The following is a 26572-nucleotide window of genomic DNA, read 5'->3' on the forward strand; positions in this document are numbered from 1 at the left end:
TGTAATATCGGATATCCGGTATCCGATCGGACATTCAAGGAGACAATTTTTTCGAGTCGAATATCCGACATTTTCCGGATATCCGATCGGATTCCGAGTCTTCTAAAAAAAAAAATTTATAGAGAAAAAGATTATAATTTTGCAACAATGTATAAGACATTATAGCATCATGAATATGCATACTTGTTTCTAACAAAAATGTAAAATAAATCTAGTATATTTCCTCACCCTTATATTCACATTCTAATATTCTTATTGTTTATGAACGTTAATAATTCGAAATGGATCAAATAAATATTACTTAATAATAATTACAATTCAAATAACAATATTGATCAATTATATAATAATACAATTAAAAATCAGTAAAAATGAAATGATTAATGAAATATGGTATCAAGCGTTAAAATCATCGGAGACTTCGATGCCTGCGTACTAAAGCGTGTAAAACAAAGGAGAGTTCAATATTGTGGCTCTATGACAGTCTATGACGATGATAATCTGCATATTTTCTTCTTGTCCATTCTACGAATTAAATTTTTTTTTACATATAATAATTACGGAAAAATGATTATAAATTTTAAAACTCAACACTAGAAAAATCGTGCATATTTAAGAAAATAAATCAAATTTACAATTATTTTGTTCCCCATATTCATAATAACTTTGAAATATTTATCCGACATGGCGTCACAGTATTGGCGACTTGTATCTTAATATCTGCATATTTGGTTAACGTCCGCCCACAATGCGATGAGCGCGATGAACAGCTAAGTGAAACCTTGAGCTCGTTTTCGTTACATAATATATTCATTTAAAATAGAGAGTTATAAAATTAATATTATTCATTCAGTAATCAATTCATTATGACGAATTTTTCAGATATTAATTTATACATAAAAATGCTATTAATAATTTCACAAAACCACTTTTATTATGCCGGAGATATGCTAAATTATCAAAATTATTATTGATCGATTCAAATAATAATTGTTTTAGGCTTTTTCGATTTGATTTTATAAAAATAATTTTATGTAAAATCGAAGAAATAGGTTTTAGATTTTTGATCAAACGGCAATTTATAACAAAAGTATAGTTTGAAGAGAAATAAAGATTTAAAATGCTGCGTATAGTATAAAAATTTTAAGAAAAAATATGCACATTATAATGTACATCGAATTTTAAATTAAATTAGTAAATTAATAGAAACATAGAATTTATCCTCATTATTTCTTAACTGTATTGAATAGAGAATATTATTTTATATTTTGTGTTTTAATTGTATTGTACTAATTGAGAAGAAAACCATTGCAACATTGCAAGCGCCGGCCTTGAATATCCGCCAACGTAACCATCGCGAGAAATTGTTCGCATGAAGAAATAGCGCCATTTTTTTACAATTAAGAAAACTGAGGTCTAATATTTATTTAAACCTAATAAAATTATGCAATCAGAAAATACTTTCTAAAGTAACGCTTAAGAGATCTATTTGTAAGATCAACATAACAAAGTGAAAACGATGTCAAAATATTTTATAAATCAGCGAATTAAAACTTTTGCGAAAGTTTAATATTTGAGCGTTTCAATTTTTTAATTTTTTTAATGTACATTTTCATAATTATGTAAATATCTAACACATCAATAGACGTAGAACAAGCGTATATGTTAATCGCACTAATATTCGTATTACAAAGTACATCATAATGTATTTAATATTTGTTAAATTCATATAAGGTAACTCCAATATTTACGCCTCGCCTACGCTGTAGAAATCAGAAAAAATAGAAAAAGTGGAAGTAATTACATGCAACCACTGTGTTTTATATGTCTTATAATTTCAATCTTTACTGTTGATATTAATAAAACTACTATTAATTGAATCGATTTATCAATATTTATCAATACAGTAAGTAGCACAGCCATGTATCATAACTTACATAAGATAATTACTGTAGAGAGAGCAAAAGATTAACTTAACGGTTATTTGATGATACGTAAGTGTAAAAAGATAATAAAAGATGGAACATAGTAAAACACAAGTGATTAGTTCCCGCATTTTTTGTTCAGTTTAATGTTTTGTAGTATATCCCATCTGTTTGGGATATTCGGCACTTTTAACGAGTGGAATTTATGCCCAAAACATACAAAGTGTGTACGCAAACTGAATTCATTAAATGCATTACATGAAACATGTACCTCATATTACAACATTTGTAATATGTGTAAAAGATCAGAATTATATATTTATCATTCTTATTCTATAAATTTTATAAAACTTTGTAAACACATTTTGTAAGTTATTGTGTCATTTTACGACTTATTTCTAAGCATTATTTGTAATTTTTTTATGAGCTATACATTTCTTCTCTATGAGATATACGGTAAAAATGCAAAGGCTTCAAAAAAACTTTTTTTATAATAAAAAAAAAAGTATTTTAGATTTCTAATATTTTTTTCACAGTAGTGAACAGTACAAAGTTTCTATTGGTGTTATTTATTTACTCTAAACATAGTGAATAATACTCGATAAACTAAGAAATTTTTTGCAATATACCGTGGGAAATTATCTCAATATTATTTTTATAATTTTCAAGAAATTTCACAATTAAAAAGATATCCCACGTTTCGAAATGCTATCTAATTCAATAATAAAATTTAATTTTAAGTTTCTAGAGACAATAGTAGTGTTATAATAAAGATTCTTACCTGCTGCACTGTTTCTAAATCTCCCGAAAATGATTTTGGCTTACTCGCACCGCGTCGCGAAATTTAACAGCGAAATTCCTTTCTTTTTGTCGCGCGTTCGCCAACTTTAGAAATGAACGTGTTGGAAAAGTGTCGAATCAGCGAATAAAGCTGCGCGATAAATCGGTCCGATCGATCATCTGTGATCTCAGCTGCGATGGATCTTCGATGATTTTGTCAAGTGTCGAAAACGCGTCCTCGCCGGCCACAGAGTCCACCTTCCGTACGTCGACATCCCAAAAGGATTACTACTCTTTCTTCCGTTTCTGTATCGCACTTTCTTGAGAATGTCACGATTTACCCGCGTCTCTCTCTTGCAAGCTCGAACGTGTTTCCCGATCGAACGACTCTTCTAGCCGTTCTTTCGGAAAGACTTGGCGCGACGAGTCAATTATTTATTAGCCTCCTCTCGATCAGCTGAATCGTTTATACAGTCGACGCGCGTTTATACAGGCGGCGCCCTTCGAACGCCGTAACGATTTCGAATGAATATCCTCTGCCCACACGATGAATGTCCTTCGAGTCGTTCGAATTTTAAAGTCGTCTCAGTCAGAATCTCGATTATACAGGAAAATCTATGTACGATTTCTCATTTTATTTTATTTTTTTTTTATTCAATTCGTTCATCCGAGGGTATAGAGTGCTATTTAATAAACAAATGTGTTAGGCGTATTGCTGTATTGCGATGTAGCAACGTTTAATAAATATTGGAGAAGCCTATTATTTTAATAAAGTCGTCCGCGTCGCGTATTTTTCATCCATCCTTTATTCCTCGTTCCTCAAAGTTCGTTTCCCGTTTTCCGCTCTGTTCTCTTATTTACGAAACTGCACTACACCTGTTAGTTCCACGAGTCTCCATAGGTCAAACGGAGAACGGACGGCAAAAAAACGCGTCGCGGAAACAATTCCGTAACAATCGACGCGAGATTCGAGACTAAACTCGACTGCACTCACTGAACCTGAATAGCTCGTTCGGCTTCGGCTCGCGGCGCGGTACTTCGTGCCACTTCGTGCTTCCTCGTGAGGTGCGCGCGCAGAAGAGAGTGAGAGGGGAGAAAGGAACGGCTGAGTTATAGACAGAAATAAATGATCGCCCTGCGTGCGAGGGAGAAGGCGAACGAGAGAAGTGATTGCACTGGACGGAGATGGAATAACCAATCGCGCGCGCGCGCGAGAGAGAGAGAGAGAGAGAGAGAGAGAGAGAGAGAGAGAGAGAGAGAGAGACGACACGCTGCATTTTAAATCTCAAGAAAAAAAGGCATAGCGAGTTTGAGGCGATCGAAGACTGGTAGGAGTGATAGGCGGAGGAAGTTCTGCATGAGAGCCTCTTTTGAAGGAAAGGAAAGGAAAAGGATAAAGAAAGAAGGAGAAAGAGAATTGTATGTTCTACGCAGAGTGTGTTCTTAACGCTCGCAACGCTCATGGAATCATTTTATCCTTGTTATGTAATAGTGTTATTTGTCAAATATTAAATAAGGACAAATAATGTGGTCGGTCGCGAGCGTGTAAACGCCAAATGAAACGTACTGAGAGTACGTTTGTGGAATAAAAAAAGGTAGCGAAAAGAACGTGAGAGAAGAGTAGCTTGATACGGCAAAGATTTGATCGCGTCGCATGCTCCAACATGCTCCAACATGCTCCTACCATAGCTTTAGGCCTGTTCTTTCTAGCTAAAGGATTTATCTTTTTTTCTTTTCTCTCCATGTGGGGAAAAAGAGAAAAAAGTAAACTGTGCAAGAAGTTTAGTTAAAAAGAACAGGCATTTCTAGTCATATATATTCTAATGAGCGCGTTCGAGTGAATAGGAGCTATGGTTGGAGCATATTGGAGCATGTTGGAGCATGAGACGTGAATAGACCTTAAGAAACAGCTGCGACCGGTACATAAATGACCAAGATAGATGATTGCCGATAAAACAGATATGGAGCAATATATAAATATATAAATGTTGAAAGAGAAGGAAAGAAAAAAAAACGAAGGTGAGCATGCATGTAAGGAAAAAGAAGAGTGAAAGTGAGTGAGTGGGATGTAGAAGAGATGAAAAAGGACAGATCGCATATCTTCTGTACTTTTTGTTCGATTAGCGGACGTCACGCAACTCACAAGAAAAATGCTGTAGGCTCGAAGCAGGAGGTTAGAGAATGTAGGCAACGGAGACGGAGGAAGATGGAATGAGATTACGTCATCGTTTGAATTATCGTACAATGTCATCACGATCATAGTCCTTCCACGTAGGAAAAGGATATTTCTTCCGATTATAAAATTACTTGCTCTGATTGTTAAAGAGAATTCTTAATAATTTCTCTATCATTAATTTTATTTCTAAAGTTAAACAAATCCCGGACTTTTCATTTGTTGCCGATACACAAAATAATATTTCATGAAATGTTACTATGCCTCTCTATAGTCTCATTCCCGCAAACCAATAAGACGTGAGCAGTAAAGGAATTTGTCAGCCACCGTAGAAAGACCGTTCTTCTTCTTCTTCTTCTTTATTTAATTGGCCCAGGCCCTCGACAACGAGGTGAACATGGCCATGCTTACTAATCACAGTTAAAGCCGGAATCGCTTTTCAAAAAATTAATGGAATGATGCAATACCCGAAGTAGGGCAGACGAGCGTCCGTCCTACTCGAGCAAGCAAACGAGACTTTTTAAAGAAAGACCGTTAAAGTAATAATACGTAACCCAGTACAAATCATAGATACAAAATATTGGCATAAAATTTATCACCAATATTAGCTCGCATTTGTAAAGTAGATCTTGCGTTCTGTAATCAATATTGAAAATTAATATTGACCCAATATTGCATGCAAAAAATGGAAATATGAGTAACTCATTACTAGTAAGTGTAACGAAACCTGAGAGAAGACATGAAGGCCCTTTTCTGTAACCGCAAAATGCCTCTGCGCCTCCTGCACACTATTGCCCTCTGAAGAAGTGGATGTCAACTATACAACAATATCCACTTTTTTTTGCAGTGCTCCTGATAAAAATAAACCGCTGAATAACTGCTGAATAATATTGCTAAAATAACTGAAATCTGTCGAATTAATAAAGATTTTAACGATTTATTTTCATCAGGAGCACCGCAAAAAAAATATTGTTATGTAATTTACATCAACTTCTTCAGAGGGCAGTAGTGTGCAGGGGCATTTTGCGGTTACAGAAAAAAGGCCCTTAAATCCTCTATCTGTTACAAGTAATTTTTTTTGTAACTTCCTGGTGTCAGAAATGGTCCATGAATCACATATTAGTTTCCGAGAAAATTCTAAGAGAGAGATCATACCAGCTTTTTCGCTGTTACCGTCAAAGTCGCCAGTACACCATCGCCAGTGCATGCATTTTCGGTTTGGGAACTACGTGGTTACATCCATTTTTTGACCCTGTCGATAAAATCATAGCACAGAGAACGTCAAAAGTGGATGTGGTCCGAGAAGCTATTTTCCGACAAAATCGCAATTTGCTGCATGTTGAATTACACAAATTGTTGATCAAAAATTTTGCATTAATATACATATGCATACATCATACGCAAACGTAAAAATATACATACACGCTACACGCACGTATATAGTATTCGTTTACTAAAGTTTTTTTTCGTATACGTTTCTTTTCAAGAATAAGAACACAGAAAACAAATTATTTTTATTTAATCGGAAGAAATTCATTCATTTCTAACTAAAAAACAGTTTTTAAAAACAATTTACCGTTTTTTTTTACCCATTACTAATTACGACCCAAGAAGTGCGCTTGCAAAGCGTTAAAAAAGCGGTTATATGCGCTTGACTGCGTTTAGGAATCACGCTCAGATAACTCTAAGCTATAAGTTACGTTACGTAACTTATAACAAAAATGTACACTGGAGTTGCATCGCGCAGCTCTTGTAAATCTAGAATTCTAATTGGCTGTACAAACAGCGTTGATAGCATTAGCGTTCATAAGCTACATAAACATTATACAAGCTACATAAGCCTAATACGAGCAACAGCGCTTTGACACAGAGCGCTGATTGGTGAAAAGTCGGTTGTGGGGGTAAAATTTACTTCTATCACCCGTTTTTCACCAATCAGCATTCGGTGTCAGAGCACTGTTGCCCGTATAAAGATCCGGACTATTACGTAACGTTGCGCTGATAACGTCTCCCAGAAGACACACCCTTGGCAAATTACGATACTGTATAAATATAGTCCGACGTATTTAAATCGACTTGATAGCCTGTTGTTCAATATATTTTTTAACTAACAGCGAGTGTATACGTTGTTTTTTCTCACTGTGTTTCTAGAAAGAAAATTCTACAATTTTATTATATATACTTCATAATGAAATCTCAATGGGTGTTTCTATTTACAATATTAGTCTTTACAGTCGTGAAAACTAAAGAAAAGTTGAACAATCGGCCGATCATCGGTAAGTCTTCGAAAACATCTTGAACCTACGTAAATCACTGTGTATCTTTACTCTACTAAGGTTAGGTACCCTACCTTACCCAAACTAAGTTGATGCAAATAAAATTATGTTCTGTACTACTGTTAAGAGCAACCGTAACTTCATTAAAAAATAAACAAAATTTAAATTTAAAAAAGGGAAATTTTTAAACTTGAAAAAAAATTTTAAAGCTTGAAAATTTTACTTTCCAAAACCGACTATATTTTCTAAATTTATGAGTTTGATCATTTTTACATATAGAAAACTACCAGCTGAATAAAATGAAAAATTTTCTTCTCACTTCGTAGATCTGTCACGTGCTCCAAAAAAATTGAAAAAAAATGTTGACACCTATCGTGAAAGCTTGAATAAGTTTTCTTTACAAAATTACTTTTTAATAATGTCCCTAAGATTTTTTGTTCCCGAGTTACTCGCGGACTAAATAAAAAAGCAGCATTCTGACTGATTGCTTATAACTCATTATCACTTAAAAATCATTATATCGGAATAAAAAAAAAAATATAGATTCTTAAAGCCGAAACTTTGCTCTATCAAAGGGTATAATAGTCGCTAACTTTTTAAAAATATTGTATAATATATTGGAAAAGAAAAACCATCATTTTATAATATGGAAAACAGTCATTTCATTCGCATCAACCTAAATCAACATACTGTGATCACATTTTCATGTTCTATGGCCGCATGCATTTTTGTTATGTGTGAAAAGTTGTAAACTTGTGTGGAATCGTTCATGGGTTTACAACTTTCCATGTGAAAGGCGGTTCCACATAGGTTTCCAAGTTTGCAAAGCGATTTAATTAAACAAAAATTGACTTTGGTTTTACGAGAAGAAAAAAACAGCGGAAACCTTTCGCACCTTTCGCACATATATATACTTAGCGATTGCAGATGGTCCCGCCTTCCTTCCCTCTCCTTTTCTCACTCCTCGCTTGCACAGCGAATAAGCATGATTAATTCTTACCTGTGGATACAATCATCGCTTTGCCGACTTGAACTCGCCTAATGTTTCACCAAAATGGTTTGTTTCAATATTTGTTTATAATTTAGCAATGCAACAAACTTCATATAACATTAAAAGTATTTTTTAATTCGATTGATGATTGATTCAAGCCAAATTAATCAAAGATCGCCCGATTGATTCGAGGAGACTTAATTGAAAGTCGTTTAATTGACAATTGATATGAGCAAATTCAATTAAAGATAATTTGATTAACGATTGATTTAAGGAAGTATTCTCTTTTGGTTTCAAAAAATTGAAATTTTTTTTATTTTTAATTCTAAACCCCTTTCAGAATATATTTTGAAATATTTTGAGAACTCGAATTGCTTACTCATCTTATAGATAATCGATTTGTTTTGAAACAGTATTTTCCAAAATGATTGTCATGGCAATAATTTGTGCGTATGTTCCTTTAAGGTATTTTGACGCAGGAAATAAGTTATAACTTAAATATAACGTATCCTAATCAGTATCACAGCTACATCGCTGCATCGTACGTGAAATTCGTGGAAGGTGCCGGCGCTCGACCCGTACCGATTTGGTAATCACAAAAATTTTTGTCATTATACTCTTCCCTTGTCATTATACTCGTTAAACTTAAAAATGTATACATATGTATGATTATGCCCGATAACGGACTTTGTCCACACGCGTACGATCTGTGTCCGCGCGTGAATACTGAACTTGTAGTTTTGCATTTCCGCGATTCATTGCCAAGCCGAAATTCAGGGCTCAGTCGTAGTAGCCTTCAGGCTACAAGAGTATTTACTTCTTGATAAATTAAAACTTTGATTTATATTTTTATTTTGCTTCACTATCTAGATTATTATCGAGAATATCCGCGAAATGACATACTACAATACTAATAGATTTAGTTCTCAACTCTTGATAAAAAAAATAAAATAAAGAAAAGATTTTGTATTATTTGTTTAAGTATTGCTTTGAAAAAACTGCGAGTTACTATTCCATTCAATAGTAAACTACCTACGATTCTAAGCATTTACCATTTATTAGTAATGAATAATAAATGCCTATATGCAGAGAATTTTTTCTTAGAGTTTACTCTGAAAATATGATAGTCGTGAGACAACATTGTATTTCGAAGAATTTTAATGTAAATCTCTCATTCATTAATAAAACTACAATAAAGTATAAAATAAGTTTGATTAATTTTACTTGAATGGTAAAAATTTTTTAAACTATTATACCACAACTACCATATTTTCAGGGTAAATTTTAAAAGAAAATTTTCTCCGTATAATTACTACTCGCTCCAATGGTAAGTTATTTATGTTTTCAATAGTATAATGAACAGTAATGTCCCATAATGTTATTGATTGAATAGTTATATTTCTCAATAGTTCTCAATTGTTCCTTTATACAAGGCTGTCAGTAAGAGTTACAGAATAGAAGCCCAAGTTAAGTTATAGTAATGTTATAAATAAAAAGAAAGAAACGACGTTAAGTTATTAAAAAAATAACAGTAACTTCATTACAAATAACGAGCTGATTACTTTTCCCAACCCTATTCGTAGCTATAGAAAATATCTTGATATTTGATTTGATTTAATAATTATGATAAATATATAATAACAGATTAAAAAGAGTATCATAACTTTGTATAGGATTGGTGAAAACACGTCGTACTATGAGGACATCTTGAGCAAAGTCAATGGGTATATAATTCTACTACTTTTTAAAACGCTATTAAATACGTATAATCGACGCAATATTTTTTTCTATATAGGGTTCTTTGGCCGGGGGGATCGACGTATTTCCCTCAGAAGGAAGGATATGCTGATGCAGGCGCCAATATTTATAGGTAATTATAAAATAAAAAGGCAATGGTAAAATGCACTAAAAGTGATTCCAATCATTCGGTATATGTATTTTTTTTTGCTTGTTTGTTGATAGAATCGCGAAGAGAATCAACGAAGAAGGCAAATACTTCCCAATATTCGGTATCTGCCTTGGCTTTGAACTCTTGACATATGTCGCCGCGAATCGCGTCGAGCACAGAACGTCATGTTCCAGTAGCAATCAGCGTCTTCCATTACAATTCACACGCGGTAAATACTTTTTTCAACGATTTTCTATTTTTGTTGACAACTCAAGTATGTTGAAAATATGTGAGAACGTGAGAGCGTTCATCGTGTGGATTACATTCGTAAACGTCAGAAGCAATTAATCGGCTGAGTAAATAAAATCTTACCTACATTGAATTTTTTGCGTCGATGGCTTTGCGTTTTGGCTCCAGAGCTCAAATTGGACAGGCCTAGTCTACATTATTGCTGAGGATGATCCGAAATGTCTGTTCTGAAAAAACTGTAATGTTTAATAAATTAAAATAATATAAGATAATTGCGCTTCAAGTATCACGCCGTACTCTCATTGCCAATATTGTTTCATTTGTTTTTAAAATATGGAGTAAAATCTACGGTATACGCGTGCGTATATAATGATATGAAATAATAAATTATAAAATAATTAAAAATAATACAAAATGTAATTAACAATAGTTAATAATTTATTTGAGATGTAAAAGAACATTCTAGATTGTTTTTACAAAAAAAAAAAAAAAAACCCAGAACCCGAGACAATGCGCCAAAACCATATGTTCATATATATCCCAATTATTCTAAATAATTATTTTCAGATTTTAGAGAAAGCAAGTTATTTAAAAACGCACCACAGAATGTTTTGAGGGTTTTGGCTGAGCAGAACGTCACGGCGAATTATCATCACTTTTGTGTCACGAAGGAGGTGTTTTCCTTAAAAATTATTAGTGAGAGTACAAATTAAGAAAAACAATTACATATGACATAAATTATAAATTATATAAAGGATTATATATATGTAATATATTAAGTGTATATATTGTTTTTCTCTGTTTAGGATTTACGCCGTGTTCATTTAACCAATGAATTTCACGTGTTGTCACTAAATCATGATAAAAATGGCTTGGAATTTATTTCCATATTGGAACATAGGCAATTCCCGTTCTACGGATTGCAATTCCATCCGGAAAAGAATCTTTACGAATGGGTGATCGGGAAGAAAATTCCTCACGGAATCAATGCTACTATAGCGTCTCAATATTTCGCCAACTTTTTCGTTAACGAGGGTAAGTAAAAATACTAACAATCAACATTGTCAATTTTTGTTTCGCGTCAAAAAGAGTGAAACTGATTTTCTTCGTACAGTTCGTAAAAATTTGAACGAATTTCGGAAACAAGAGGAGGAACAGAGTCTAATCTACAACTATCCTGTTACTTACACGGCGTTGCAGAATTCGTCTTTTCAGCAGTGTTACATGTTTAAGAAAAGCGATCGCAATAACTTCTTTACAGAAAATGATGTGTAAGATGTAATATTAATTCTTAAAATAGGAAACACGGCGCACGTTTTTTCCATGTACACAAACATTTTTCTTATTTTCTTTATCACAATACTTTTTAAATAAACTTTGCTCGCTTTTTAACTTCAGACAATTAACCCTTTGGCCTACAACCACAAGTCTCACTCGTGGTTGTAGACCAAAGGGTTAATTAAATTGATTATTTTACTAGAACACCAAGAAATTCTTTTCAATCGGTCGTCGAACTTTTTGGCCAGCAATTTCCATTCCGCCGTGAAGCTTACAACTGGTCTTTCTACGTACACAATTTCCAAGTTTAGTACTACGATTATATCTTGATAACATCACTGCGTTTTTATTATTATATATCTGAAGAGGGCCTAATCGAAAGGCCGAAACATGTAATATTTTTAATTGATTATAAAATATAATAATATTCATTATGTAATATATTCTTCATTTTTCTTAACATAAAATTTGAAATTTAGACTTTTACATGCCCTTTAATATATTTATTGTTTATTAAACAGACTCGACGATCTTTTACTTGCGTGGACGTGTTAGATGAAAATGAAATTTAATTAATTTAACGAAATATCAAGTGTCGTTAGTACGATAAGACAGCACTGGGGAACACAAAAACAAAAGAAAATTGGTACGCGCAATTTCCACATTTAACATAACACCAGTGTATATTGTGTCACAACTGGGATACATAATATTACAATGGTGCATAATAAAATTCTATACATATTTTCGTTCTATCTAAAGTAAATAATATTTTTTTTTAATCTTTTTTTCCATCACCACGTTTTTTTCGCTTTGAGTCGAAGCGCGAGCTATTACTACGTTCGTGCATTGCAGACGCATATGTTGCACTGCGACTCTAGGTGCGATGTTGCGAAAAGACGGCAGAGAATAATGATGCCCAAAACACCGCCAATAACGCCGACATCGTGTACGCGTGAGCTCGCTTCGACCCAAAACGTCGAACGCTTAGATCTTGACTGCTTGCCATTAATCTTCTTTTATTTTTATCTTTAAACAAGCACGAAACTAAACCTCTTAAAAGCATGAATCAACTCTTAGTTTTTATCCTTGTAACGTATGATAGTTATCATTATTAATAATCATAATAATTCATATAAACATTATTTCTATTTATTCCTTGTTACATGTTCTTCTTAGCAATGTTGTGGGATGTATAGCCAAAGAAATTGCTTCTTCTTTCTCTATCTTTTCTTTTCTCTTTACACGTGTGTGTTTCGTCGGGAAGTATGTTTTCTGCCTTTGAGGAAAAAATGAATCTGATTGTTTTTCCCCGGCGAGTCACTTGTGTATGTTACAGAGTATATATACATAATGTATATAAGCACGAAAGCAATATATATATTATACATATATATTTGTCCATCCCAAAGTGGATAAGTTCGCGATGATTCGCGTGTTCTCTTTTTCTTTTTATCTATGGTTATTTATTATCGCCCCCACCTCTTTTACTTTTTTTTTCTCGAGAATATAACAAAGGTCTATGCATAAATGTAGGTAAATTCCGCATGGTATTTCATGTATAAGATGACCCTGCAATACACTGAAATTTTTCACTGTTCGTTACTTTAAATAGTACATATGATATCTCTAACTGTATTTCTCAATGCTTATTTTATATATATTTATATATATATATATTCATTATATATAATATGTATCTATATGTCTACCGACTTGCGAACAACTTTCGCCGCACGCGGGTCACGCGTGACGCGCACGCGTTAATAAATTTGTCATCCTCTTTATATAATGCCTATTTGATAGGTACTATTAATATTATACATAATTATATATTTAACGCAAACGCGACGGCGAGATGATCGGATGCGACTTTCTGTTCGTTCTTATATCGCTTTGCGTGATCGAATCCGATTGAAATTTGTGAGATTCGGTACACGCATAATCGTTCACCACGCTGCCACACTTATTTATCTCTCTTTACTTTAATCTTAACGGTAAATACGAAATATATGGCCTTACAGGATGATTGCTACAGTGATAAGTGTTCCTCTCTTCTCGTGAAAGATGGTACAAAAAGAATTTTAATTATTTAAAAATAATTAAATTTAATAACGAAATTTAAAACGTGAAAAAATTTACTCTCGGTAACGCGTGAAATTTGACTCGCATGCATCAATGTTATCTTTATGTTTTATTTATCTGCAGGTTTACCGGGGAGATCCGGCATCAGTGGTATTCGTTTGCAATTGTTTATATCTCCTTAAACAAAATGCGGCTGAGCCATATTGCACTCAATTGTAATAACTAAAACTAAAAATCATAATGAAATAACGCTTAAGTAAAATTGGACACGTAAGCATTTATACAGTAAAGAGCAAAAGTCCTGGAACGGCTGAATATCTCGGAAAGTATTCATTTTTTAGAAAAATGTTTCAGACAAAAGTTGTATTTAAAAAGATCTATTTACTGATTTTGTCAATTTGATCTTGGGTGGCAAAAGATTAAGGTCGATTTTTTTAATGGAAGCCTCAATTTTTAAATATTATTCAGGGTCATGACCTTAATAACATTTGCCAAAATCAAGGCCTCTGAAAGTTCTTCCTCTTATTAGAAACAACCTCCAAAAGCCTTGATTTTGACATATGATGACATATGATATTGACAAGAACATGAACCTTGAACAACATTCGAAAGGTTTTAATTATTAGTTTGACATCTTAGATAATGCTAATGCCGGCGGTACTATAACTTTCAAGCCTTATAACTCAAAAAAGTACTTAATGAAAAAATATTTTGTTATTTTTTTTCAAAACGAAGAGATAAGCTACAAGAATATGTAATGAAAAAATGCATACTTTCCGAGATATTTAGCCGTTATGGAGTTTTCGTCCCTCACCGCATATTGCATTTTCAAGTCAAAATGCACTTTTTTAAAATAGAATACAATCTTTTTCTGTCGCTTTGTTCGAATATTATAATTTCACAATACTTTAATAATAATAAGATCTATACGTTTGCTATTTTCTTATACACCAATACATTTAAATGACCATCATCAATTTAGAATTTCAGAATCGTACGAGTGAATATATAAGTTTTTTCTTGTGAGAAATAAACTTCAAAAACACATTTTAGCATTGATTACTACAACCGCAATCAAGCAATCACAGCAGATGTCAGATGCATATATATCATTTGTTTGTTAATATTTTATATAAGAATTGTATATCCAATATGCAAATATAAAATTTACAATTCGAAATACCACTCCGGATCGAATGAAAGTCTTATGAAAGCAACTATACACTTTCATACAAAAATTACACGGAAGTCAATTAATGCAACTAACAATGTACTTTTAAAGACTGATTAAAGACAGACAATTCTTTAAAGACAGATATAATTAACGTTCACTCGGCTACGAAAATTTAGACAATTAATTTATAAGATAATATTAATTTTATAATTTACTGTAATCCCATGATGTTTCATAGATACATTCTATGTTTGATTATCCATGCGAATAACTATGAAATAGAAATGCAATTTTTCAGCATTATATTATTGCGTTAGAACAAAAATGCGCTTATTGAAAAATTGCAAATTCAATAGCGTAAAAACAATCAATATTTATATTCTTCAATTACAAAAAAAATATCTAAAACTAGCAGTCTTTAATAGTAATTTGTTAGTATTAATGCAAAGCAAAAGTATGACTATAATTATGGCTAAACTTCACTACATTCGCCTTTGCATGAATAACCGTTTATATGTTCCATATCAATATCGACTAAAATAGATTTACAAATAATGATTTACTAATTCGAATACATATTTTCACAAGAAAATACATATTCAAAGTCATTATTCAAACTCGCAAATATATTTTGCCCGACACCACTATATAGGTGTCATCGAAAACCAGGATTGGCAAAAAGACCACTTTTTTTTTTCAACCTAGCCAGTGGTCAAAACTGGTTTTAACCGGTCAAAATCACTAGTCAAAACGTGTTTTTACTTTTTGAGAACTTTTTAACGACTTTTTATTGTTGCAAGCTTTGAGATCAGAGATTGCCTCATGTACTTCGATAGTTTCCATTGTTTCCAGCTTTAATTTTTTCTTTCTATCTTTCTAAAAGTGCTGATATCTGATGTAGTACTAGTGTTCTTACGGTGTGCGTTGTACAGCTAATCCCCAAAATTGTTAACAATATATTAAATTTTATATATAAAAAGCAAAAATTTAAAAATAATATTTTATCCTGTTTTACTGTTATAAACACAGTTTTTAAGTTAACTCAGTCTAGAATTAAGATACAGATGAAAGAATAAAAATTAGATCAAAATAAGTTAGGAAATTTTATTATATATTATATATTATGTAATAAGTTTAAACAAAACATTTTTATTGCATACAATGCATACATAAAGATATTCCAATTCAATGGCGCAACATTCCAGGTTTACCTCTCGTACATATGGTGCGCACGCAGATTGTACACAGATCCATACAGGACCTACAATTCAACGCCGGTTCCGAAAGGCAGTTTTGAGAGGTTTTCTTGGCAATAGATACTCTTGGTGGTTTGCCAAACCACCGAAGAGGAGCTACGAGCGCGTGAAAATGTCTTGAATCTGCCTGGGATCGAACCCGGGATCTATGGCATAGCAATCTCGTGCGCTACCTACTACATCACGTTCGTGCTCTATTACATATTAAATAATATACAATAAATATACAATATATAATGAAATTTTCCGACTTATTTTGATCTAATTTTTATTCTTTTATCTCTATCTTAATTCTAGGCTGAGTTAACTTAAAAACTGTGTTAATAATAGTCATGTAGAATAAGTAGTAGTAGTGGTAGTAGTAGTAATGCAGGTGAGGCTATAGCAGCCGCCTAACGTGACCTAGATCTCTAAAATCATTGTCAAATGCAGAGAACAAAATATTATTTTTAAACTTTTAACTAGGTGTCCAAAATCGATTCTGACCGGGGCGGTTAAAACCAGATTAAAACCACTGGTTAAAACAACACTGTCCGATTCCTGCCAACCCTGTCGAAAACTAATTGGCGAATGTATAGACACACTTCTCACAAGAAGATAACGTATAAACATAATCCGAGACATCATTGACATTATATAATTAGTGCCTCTTTTAAAATTATAAGATTATTAAAGTATAACGAAGAATTATTACAAGTTCCTCATATAGTCACATAATTCTGATATACTAATATCCCTCTTGCACAAATTTGAAACAAATAATTATATGTCATTACCACAATCGACTTATCAAGTACAAGCATGAACGAAGCAAAACCAAACTTTGGATAATAATCGCCGTTGTCACAAAGAACAGTCATCAATGTTCTAATGCGTATTTTATGCGCATATCACGAGCAATCTACATCGTCCTGAACAAAGTTCACTGCGAATTTTATGAAACAAAGATGGTGTCGCAGTTTTTTTCCATTTTTTTTTTGACATCACGAGCAGCACGTGAAAAGATCCCGTTGAGTCAAATGGTACATAAATCCACTATAATTCAGGTCCTTAAGAAAATGATGAATGGCGCACAATCTTCACATTTCTTCGATGCAATCATATATTAAGTATACACAGCATGTATCATCTTCAAATGCTTCCTTTTTTCTCGTTTCTTCTTATATTTCTAGTTTTTTTCGTCTGTTCTCTTTCTTCTCCCCCCCTCCCCCCTCTCTTTCATCTTATATGATCTAATACGATGTTAATACACCGGGCGGTGTCGGTACAACCACCGTGTGTTGCGGCACCACAGGCGGTGCCGGCGGTGCTAATGGATGCCCGACTAGAACTGCCGCCGCTGCCGGTATCGGCAGTACACCGGATTGCGGTATAGCCGATGGTGTGGTAACTTGTGTCGGCGGGCCTTCAGCCGCGTGCTTGCGCAAATGTCGCAGCATATTGCCCTTCTCAACAAAGGTCTTCCCACAATCCGGACAACTGTGCGGCCGCTCGTCTGAATGCGAGCGCCGATGCGAGACCAAGTGTCCTTTGCACATGAAATCTTTAGGGCACAGGTCGCAGCGAAATGGTCTCTCGGCATTGCTGCCCTTGTTGTGCGAGCGCATATGAAAGAGAAGATTGCCCTTCAGTGGGAAACTCTTGCCACATTCTGTGCACACGAATGGACGTTCACCGGTATGGCAACGCATATGATTCACGAGATGTTCCTGTAACAGCGAATTAAGAAAAAGACATGACGAATGTTATCTATCTACGATTACAGAAATTCGAGAGAGAGAGAGAGAGAGAGAGAGAGAGAGATGCGATTAAGACCTATTTTATGTCTATCAAAATATTATTATATAAAAAAAACAATATTTTGTTTTTAATAAACATTACGAGACGGAATTTACTTTCTCTCTTTAAAAAAGCCAACGTACCTTTCTTGTGAATGGTTTGGAGCACACGTTGCAACAGTGTGAGGAATCTCCGGTATGTTGACGGAGATGGTTATTTAGATGTTCTTTCCTAGTGAACGTCCTTTGACAAAACTCACACCTATGTGGAGATTCGCCAGTGTGGATGCGCACATGATTCGTTAAATGCTCCTTACGAGTAAATGACTTGGAGCAGAAGTGGCATCGGTGTGGCGATTCGCCTGTGTGTTGACGCACGTGATTGGTCAAATGTTCCTTCCGCGTGAAGGATTTGGTGCAATACTGGCACTTGTGCGGTGACTCACCCGTGTGCTGCCTGACGTGGTTCACCAGGTGATCCTTCCGCGTAAATGCTTTCGGACAGTATGAACAGCGGAAGGGCGTCTCCCCTGTACATATTTTACAAGCAAATTCGCAATGTTTGAGAAATATTCGTCACTCAGAACTCAGTGTAGTTATCCTGTACAAGGCGAGTTTTGCCTGACGCAACGCACAGAGAAGGCACAATATCAAATCGGAAAAAAATTTCAATACAGTTAAAAAAATGAAAAACAAATTTACGTCTTAAATACATAAAATGTATACTTTTGTATATCGAAGTTAATATATACTCGTTCTAAAACTGGATAATGAAGATTATCTATGCAAAGAACCAGTCAAAAAGTTATTTGTCTCATTCTCTTTTAATAAATTAGAAATTGCTTAATAAATTAAAAACAAATTCCAGACTTTAATCTATCATTAACATAATTGTTTAAGATCGCTGTCTAGTATCGCAAAAATTATTATATTTATTATTACAACTCACGGGAAAAATTTTGTATTATTTTATATTCGGTATATCGTGCCGTGTTTTTACGTTACATCGAAGAAAAGTCAGCTTGTACAGTAATATACTACTAGTGTACTCTGGATATAACACTCTCTAATTTTGCATATCAAATACTGAGATACTATCACACTACTATGACTTTAAGCATGAAACTCTATCTCGCGATTTATTAGAAGCAAGTACGTGTCAATTTCTCTCTAGAATCTCACATCTATAATCTAATTGACATTCTATATCAACTATATTTGAGCTAAAACGAAGTTCGAGACTTGTGCCACCCACGATAATGAGAATTACAAGCTATGGAATTATTTACAAGTCTCCGACGGTATGAGATACAAAATTCGTTTGGCAACTTGGTCGGGTATGCGGAATGAAAGCTGTGAACATTTATAAATGAGTACTGTTCAAGTTAATAGGAGACATAGTAATGAGAGCGGTGTATTAGGCAGAACTGCAGCAAATGTTCCTGGGGAATTCGGTAATGAAGTAGAGTTTTGTGGTACTCGGTTAGATGTAAACATGGTGTACAATGATGAGAGACGCGTGGCAACTGAGAATGAGTGAGTGAAACTTTATGGCAATCCCGTCTAAATGAAAAATCAATTCTCATGCAAGTGTCCAATCCTCAGCTGAATGCGCCAACGTACACATACAGGGTGTCCCACTTCTAGTGGATCAATCGTCAACGATACTATCTTTTAAGTAAAGACGACAGTTCTGATATTCAAATAAATGTCGAGACTTTCGAGTTACAAGCGAATAAGAATAAAGGGTATTTTCTGTAATGTAAATTTTAGAATCTCAAATCAATTATTTCGCTTTTGTTATCTTTTGATATATTAATTGGTTTAATTTTAAGTACAGTGGTAATTGTTACTTAAACTTAATTACATTTTTATTTCAGAGACGCGTAGCAATCTCATTCAATATTTTATGTCAAAGAAAATCAGCTCGAAGAGCTCAAGTCAAAGATCGTGCTGTTAAAGCCAGTGAATCCAGTAGAACTAAAACAGCCTGTGTGTAAAGCCAGATGTGTGAAACCGGAAGCGTGTGGAAAGATGCGTGTCTCGACTCGCGTTCGATCGAACCACCTAAATGCGCTGTTAGATATTATACGAAGTGTGACTGACTACTCCCATATAGAGTCTCTCTATAATATCGATCTCTTATAACCTCTAAAGAAAAAAAGAAAAAAAAGAAATGGTAAGACGAATTCTGAATTCTGTTTTTTCTCAATGCCATATATATGTAAATATGTATATAAATAGGTCACGAAACACAACTACTTTTAATATAGATACTCTTAACAATGATTATATCGGTTGCCCGTGAAGTGAACATCTGCCAACCGCTCTCACCTGTGTGTTGGCGGATGTGGTTAACAAGGTGTTCCTTTCTGGTGAACGATTTGGAGCAGAAGCCGCATCGGTGTGGAGACTCACCCGTGTGCTGGCGAACGTGGTTCAGGAGATGTTCCTTTCGCGTGAACGTCTTCGAGCAGAAATCACAGCGGTGCGGCGTCTCACCCGTATGCCACATTATGTGGTTCGTGAAGTGCTCCTTCCTCGTAAACGACTTACCTGCATATCGCAGCGTTGAACAGAAAAAAAGCATCGAAAACAGGTGCGCTTCATTAGATTGCAATACCAGACGGAGGCGTTTTATTTTATATATCACATTATTTTATAGACATATTACAAATCGCATGATTGGGACGATTCCAAGACACGTGGTAGTTCGCAATTAATCTTTCATTATACTAGTAATTAATCATCGGAAGACATACCCTTGGAGGATTGTGACTGAGTCATTCTTGACTTATACTCTATCAGATCAAACTAAAAGGTCGATCTGTTTATAAATATAGTAATATAAGATAGAAAAAGAAGCCATTTTCAAGTTTAAATTTCAACATTCTTGCAATGTAAAGACGTACAAAAACTAACGTACTCATCGAATTTCGAGTGATCTAGTCAAGGGCTTAATCACGTATGAGCTGCAAGTGCTCAATCGCGATTGTTATGGATAATTTTTGTCAAATCACGTTGAGCTAAATCCTTCGAAAAATAAAACTGTTAAGTTAAAGTTAAGTTTTTTGAAGCAATTTTTTCTAATTCATTATACTCTGGTTGGTCTAACTCATTATCTCCATGTATATGCAGTTTGTTTCATCTAAATAAGTAAAAGATAATATTATTGATTTTAAACAAAAATAATGCTTATGACATGTATATTTGATAATATTCGGTAGGGAAGACCGAAGTTTGTTGGCACAGTTTTCACAATTTCGGTATTAGATTTTTTAAACAATTAATTATTACGATTAAAATATAATACTAATATGATTGAGAAAACCTTTATCTACATTTTCATATCAGTAATGGTTCTATAAACTGTTCATATTTAATTTTTATTATTATTAAGAGTCCTTTACGAATATTATTTATCTATAAACTGTACAATTTCTTTGCAATAAATTAAATACGAGCATGCTGCATTGTATAGGTAACTTGCCCTGATATAAAATAAATTAGTACATATCACGGTATAAATTATCTATATAATAAACTTCGTACTAAGTTAACAAAAATGTGATAGAAAAGTAATAGAAATGAAAATCAGGTAGTAGATGTGTACTTTTTAAAGTAAAAGTTGTATTTTTCAAAGTTATTTCGTAATGATTAAATAGCAAAATGTTGTTACAGAAAAACAAATCTAAATATTATTTTAATATAGAGATATTAAATATAAGGTATTTTGTCAAAGTTAAATTGTAATGGAATATTTATATGTGCGGTACAGTAAGTTAATCTAACCTTTTCTTATACACGAGTCAACCCCATCCCTGCACACGTCTGATTTTTATCATTTATTTATAATAAATTAAGAATCTCCTGATTTTTTTGTTCCAAATCCACGCATTCGAAAGAGGCTGCGAATAATCACAGGAATAGAGAACAGGAAACGCAGACTAAGAGTTTCAACCTACCAGAAACTGTATATTCCACAGTATGATTTTTGATAAGTTGAAATTCTTATTCTGTTTTCTATTCCCTGTTTTTTTGTGCAGCCCCGAAGTCACTCGAAACGCGCGCGCTCCGAAAAAATGAAAATTGGACAACGGTCTAGTGCGCAGGTTTCCTTCATTTTGAAAAACAAACGTCGGACCGATCAACGCGCGCTTGTATGTATACACGTGTCACGTGACATGTATAGATCGGCGCGCATGCTTGCGACCCCGTTCGAACAAAAATACAAATTTCGAATTCGCAATACTTTGTGGTGAACACGCGGCAGGATCTTTACTTGACTCATCTGCAATTGCGTGAGGCACATCGTCAAGTGTGATCAACGCAAAACGTAATTGACTGCTTTGGCATACATCTAACAATTCGTACGAATAATCTCGGAACATTGCATTTTGCAGCCGAATATCCGATTCGCTACGACATTCGTTACAACAAAGAACAAATGAAATCGACAGACTTCGCCGTGTGTGATGTCAAAGAGAATTGAATATTTTCTTTTCCCAACACAATTCAACGATATGACACTTTGCGGACATTTATCATAATTTTAATTCGGACGTAAGAAAATCGCACGGTGTGCAATCAAGCTCGATTTCCGACGCCGCACAAGAAAACTATAAGAATCAGCGATTTACCGAAGACGGAATTAATTTCGTCGTATCGCCGATAAAAATGGCACACGCAAAACGTGACGTATCGGAGAAGCGGCCCGGGAGGTCGACATGCGAGCGAGCGAGCGAATTAAATGATAAGGAGTTAGAGAAGCAGCAGGAAAAATCTCGTACAAACCGCTTAAATTTACGAAATAGCAAGTCATGCCATCACAGTTCATGATCAGACGTTGAATGAGAAATAAAGGGCCTCTTATAAAGAACCGATCTCGGCGGGTTGGAGCCTCGCACGATTCCCGAGGACTGAGGAAGGAAGAAAGGGGTTTTCCCCCGTCGGCAGTCGGGCGAGCGAGCGGACGGACGGACGGACGGACGAGAGCAAGCGCATCGACGCGACGCAACGCGACGCTAAGGTTAGAGGGGCGCCTCCTCGCCACCGCGAAGGAATGCGCACGACTTGCGCTCCGCGGTCGGCCGACCGACCGGGCGAGGAAGGGGCGGTTTACTCACGATGCGCGATCAATTCTCGCGAATTTTATTTCACCGCCGCGGCAGCGGCAGGGGGCGGCAATACGTGTACACATGTACACGTACACGCGCACGGTGCACATTCGACATACCTCCCGGTCCGCGTCCGCGCCACATCAATTTTACCGAATGCGCGGCAGACTTAAGAGAGAGACACTTGTCAAATCTCATCGATCGCGTGGCATCTACCACCGACGCCGGATCATGGCAGTGTCGATTTCTCTATTCCTTTTTTTTTCGATTTTTGTTCTCTTACGACTCGGGGATATCGCTTATTCGATAAATGCATGCTCGAGATAAGCTCAAAAATTTCAGAGATGTACAACTTTCCTCGATGCTTACATCAAATGATCAAATCTGATTGTGCATCTCTAAAATGGAATATTGCTTTATTAATATTGGTAGAGATGCATTCAAACATTGACAGTTTGGGATTGCAAAAAATATATACAATAATAAAAGAAATATCAGTACTTCGAAGCTTACAATGCGTTCTCTGAAAAAATGTACACACTGTATCAGTTTTTCAACGCAAACGTAAATTAAAAAGCGTAAATTAAAAATCCTTTTCATGCCTGTATGTGAAAACTGTAGCAACCATATTTATTATACTGAAATTAATATATAGATTTGTTCTTTTTCGAAGAATTCTCAACTAGTTCTGAAATAATGCAATAAGTAGAGTGAAACATACTATAGCTGTCTCACTCTATAAGAATAGATCTTATGGCTTTAAAAGTTAGAATTAGAGAATTTTTTTTAAGTTGCTTCAACCCCCCCCCCCTTAAAGTCCTATGTTTTCTGATATAACATTAGCAAGATTGGAAAGCAACTAATTATTTGTAACTGAGTTACAATTACACTGAAAAAAAATTGCTAAATTTTAATAAATATTTGTTCTAATAGTATTACGTATTTATTTACAGTAAATATTTATTTAAAATAAATATGTTTACATTTAGTACATATTTCGTCAGTACTATTGAAACAAATATTTACTAAAATTTAGAATTTTTTTTTTCAGTGTAAAGTTACATTTTTTTCAGTAATTTTAACTTACCTTCGTTTCTTTTTTTCAGCTGTAACTTTAATTTAACTTAATTACATTTCTTTTAGTAACAAGTAACTAATTTAAGTTACTTTTACAGTTGCTATACACATTTTTAATTTATTTGCCAATTTAATGTGATTGATTAGAATCTGAATAATTGCGCTACTGTCGCTATTTATTGTGTAGAAGACAAAGACTGCGGTTTCAGAACAAACCGTAATTTAATTTTGCAACAATTTTTTGTAATACAAATTTTCTTATTTGCCACTTTAATAATTAAAGATAGATTATATTATGGAATACAAATATATTTTGTTGGATAATATATTATTAAATATCATACTTACCTTGTTAATGCTTCAATTTTAAATCTGTATTAATCATATCTTATTAAATTCATCTTTCGCAATAAAATACTTGGCAATAACATTATATTGATAATCAATGGCTGCGTTCAGAAGAAAAAACAGCTTTACAACTATTGTAAAATTCTTGAATATGATTGGTTTATACATTTAGATCCATAAGGAACCAAAAGTAAGAACCAATTATATTGAAGAATTTTATAACAGTCGCAAATCTGTTTTCTTTGTTACACGCAAGCCATTGATTATCGCTTTTCATACCGTGAAATAATTCACAATCAATTTGATAAATTGCTAACTTTACGTCGTGAACATGTTATAGGCTTTCTACGACAAGCCATTACCTAAGCCCTAAGCTTTGAGCCTGAAGTCATAAGAAATTAATCATTCAACGGAATTTGAGAAGAATCGACTATGATTGGTCAATTTCTTATAGCTTAAGACTTCAAACTTAAGTAATAGCTTATTATAGAAAGTTTATTACATTCATGATGAAACGGAAACCAAATATTAACACATATCTGAATAATTAAGAGTAAATAAGTAAATACAAGATGGTAAGCGCAAATATCTGTGCAATAATAGTCAAACGTTATTAATGTTAAAAAATATTGGATTATCTAGTTTCATTTCAACCGTAATATGACTGTAAAGATAATATCTATATTTTGATTTAAAAAAGTGCCGAATATAAGAATCGGGAAAAGTTAAAATGTTATTTTCGACATACCAACGATTTGAATGTATATTATCACATCTGCAATTGCTGGGTTGTATTATTATTCTTTCGGTTTATTTTTATTTAAATTTCCTAAAATATTTTCAATAAAAAAAAAATATTACCTCGGGGGAAGTTTAGAGAAAGATGACAATCACGTTAATTGAGAAAAGGATCCCACACAAATCTTATGGAAATTGGATTTTGATGGAATTGGCTGAAAATTTGATATGATAGATCTTGTTGTCCTGATGAAGTTTTCATAACCACGATCCCCTATAATGAACCGCTCTAAGAGGTTACTTTTCGAAACTAGCCAATATCATAATATCTGATTTTCAATAAGTACGGTGCGTTCCTACGTCATTATTTGTACTTTATATGAATATTTTGCGATATTAACCAGTTTCGAAAGGAAGCGCCTCGTAGAGGTCAAATGGTTTATTAAAGGGGGTCGTGCCTGTGAAGACTTTTCATCAGGACAATATCTACAACATATCAAATTTTCAGCAATTCCATCGAAATCCAATTTCCATAAGATTTGTGCGGAGTCCTTTCTGGAATCGTCCCATCAAACATCGTAATTTGTTTTGTTACTCATATTTTATATCACAGCATAAATTTTCTTTTTTCATTTGGATTAATTTCCAAATTTCCATTTAAATTACGAATAAGAAAATATGAAAATTATATCACTTACCACATATTTCACAACGAAACGGTGTGTCGTTTGTATGTGAGCGCATATGGTTAGCAAGATGCTCTTTGCGTGTATACTTCTTGCCGCAAGCTTGACAATGATGAGGAGTTTCTCCTGTATGCCACATAACATGGTTCATAAAGTGTTCTTTGCGAGTAAAGCTCTTCTTGCAAATATCACATCGATGTGGAGTCTCACCAGTGTGTTTGCGAACATGATTTACCATATGTTCTTTTCGAGTAAATGTCTTCGAACAGTATTGGCATCTGCAAGAATCATGCCACGATATTCTTTTCTGTTATCTCGAAAACTGTGTACTTAATCTTAGTATCCATGGATGATTTTCAATAATATCAGAATATAATACCAGTTAAAAAAATTTTAAATAATTTTTAGTTTAAGATTTTCAAGATATAGCATGTAATTTTTAAAATATAGCATTTCATTTTGAATAATTTGGGTGCGACAAGTAATGAGCAGGCAAATATTTCCGTCAGAATTTGATGATCAAGAAATGTTATTAAAGATTGGATACAAAAAATGCTAAGTAACTGCTAGATTCTAATATGTAAAATTGATTCAAAGTAATCTAAAGAACAAAAATTAAACATACATTTTTGTTTTCTAATTTTAAAATTTCACTATACAGGGTGGGGAAAAAGTATGGAAGCAAACAATTATTTCCGAAACTATTCATTTTTCGACAAAATGTCTTAGACATAATTTTTATGGTATGAAAAG

At 33.9% G+C, this 26572-nt stretch overlaps 3 protein-coding genes across 11 annotated transcripts in view; 1 reads left to right on the forward strand and 2 right to left on the reverse strand.

Moving 5' to 3' along the window:
* pio (zona pellucida domain-containing protein piopio) overlaps positions 1-3695 on the reverse strand; it is a 35585-nt gene extending 31890 nt beyond the window's left edge. The window contains exon 1 of the mRNA XM_018518357.1: positions 2707-3695. The gene's annotated coding sequence lies outside the window, so the exon portion shown is untranslated. The remainder of the gene's footprint in view (positions 1-2706) is intronic.
* A 3273-nt stretch (positions 3696-6968) lies between these two features.
* Positions 6969-11925, forward strand: LOC108768085 (gamma-glutamyl hydrolase A). Its single transcript, XM_018518358.1, has 9 exons — positions 6969-7154; positions 8611-8734; positions 9819-9869; positions 9941-10015; positions 10108-10262; positions 10850-10956; positions 11089-11317; positions 11397-11553; positions 11763-11925. Exons 1-9 carry the CDS (start codon positions 7067-7069, stop codon positions 11869-11871), a joined length of 1095 nt encoding a protein of 364 aa, XP_018373860.1. The 5' UTR covers positions 6969-7066; the 3' UTR covers positions 11872-11925.
* Positions 11926-16330: 4405 nt separating this feature from the next.
* LOC108768069 (zinc finger protein 271) overlaps positions 16331-26572 on the reverse strand; it is a 16856-nt gene continuing 6614 nt past the window's right edge. For 8 of the 9 annotated variants that reach the window (XM_018518307.1, XM_018518315.1, XM_018518310.1 and 5 more), the window contains 4 exons: positions 25832-26097; positions 20188-20409; positions 17998-18383; positions 16331-17784 (listed from right to left, as the gene is read on the reverse strand). In XM_018518307.1, the coding sequence (XP_018373809.1) occupies positions 17308-17784; positions 17998-18383; positions 20188-20409; positions 25832-26097 (1351 nt within the window). In that variant the 3' untranslated portion in view covers positions 16331-17307. The remainder of the gene's footprint in view (positions 17785-17997; positions 18384-20187; positions 20410-25831; positions 26098-26572) is intronic. The other variant, XM_018518316.1, reaches the window with a different exon arrangement.

Source organism: Trachymyrmex cornetzi, unplaced genomic scaffold (assembly GCF_001594075.2).
Source record: "Trachymyrmex cornetzi isolate Tcor2-1 unplaced genomic scaffold, Tcor1.1 scaffold748, whole genome shotgun sequence".
Taxonomy (NCBI): domain Eukaryota; kingdom Metazoa; phylum Arthropoda; class Insecta; order Hymenoptera; family Formicidae; genus Trachymyrmex; species Trachymyrmex cornetzi.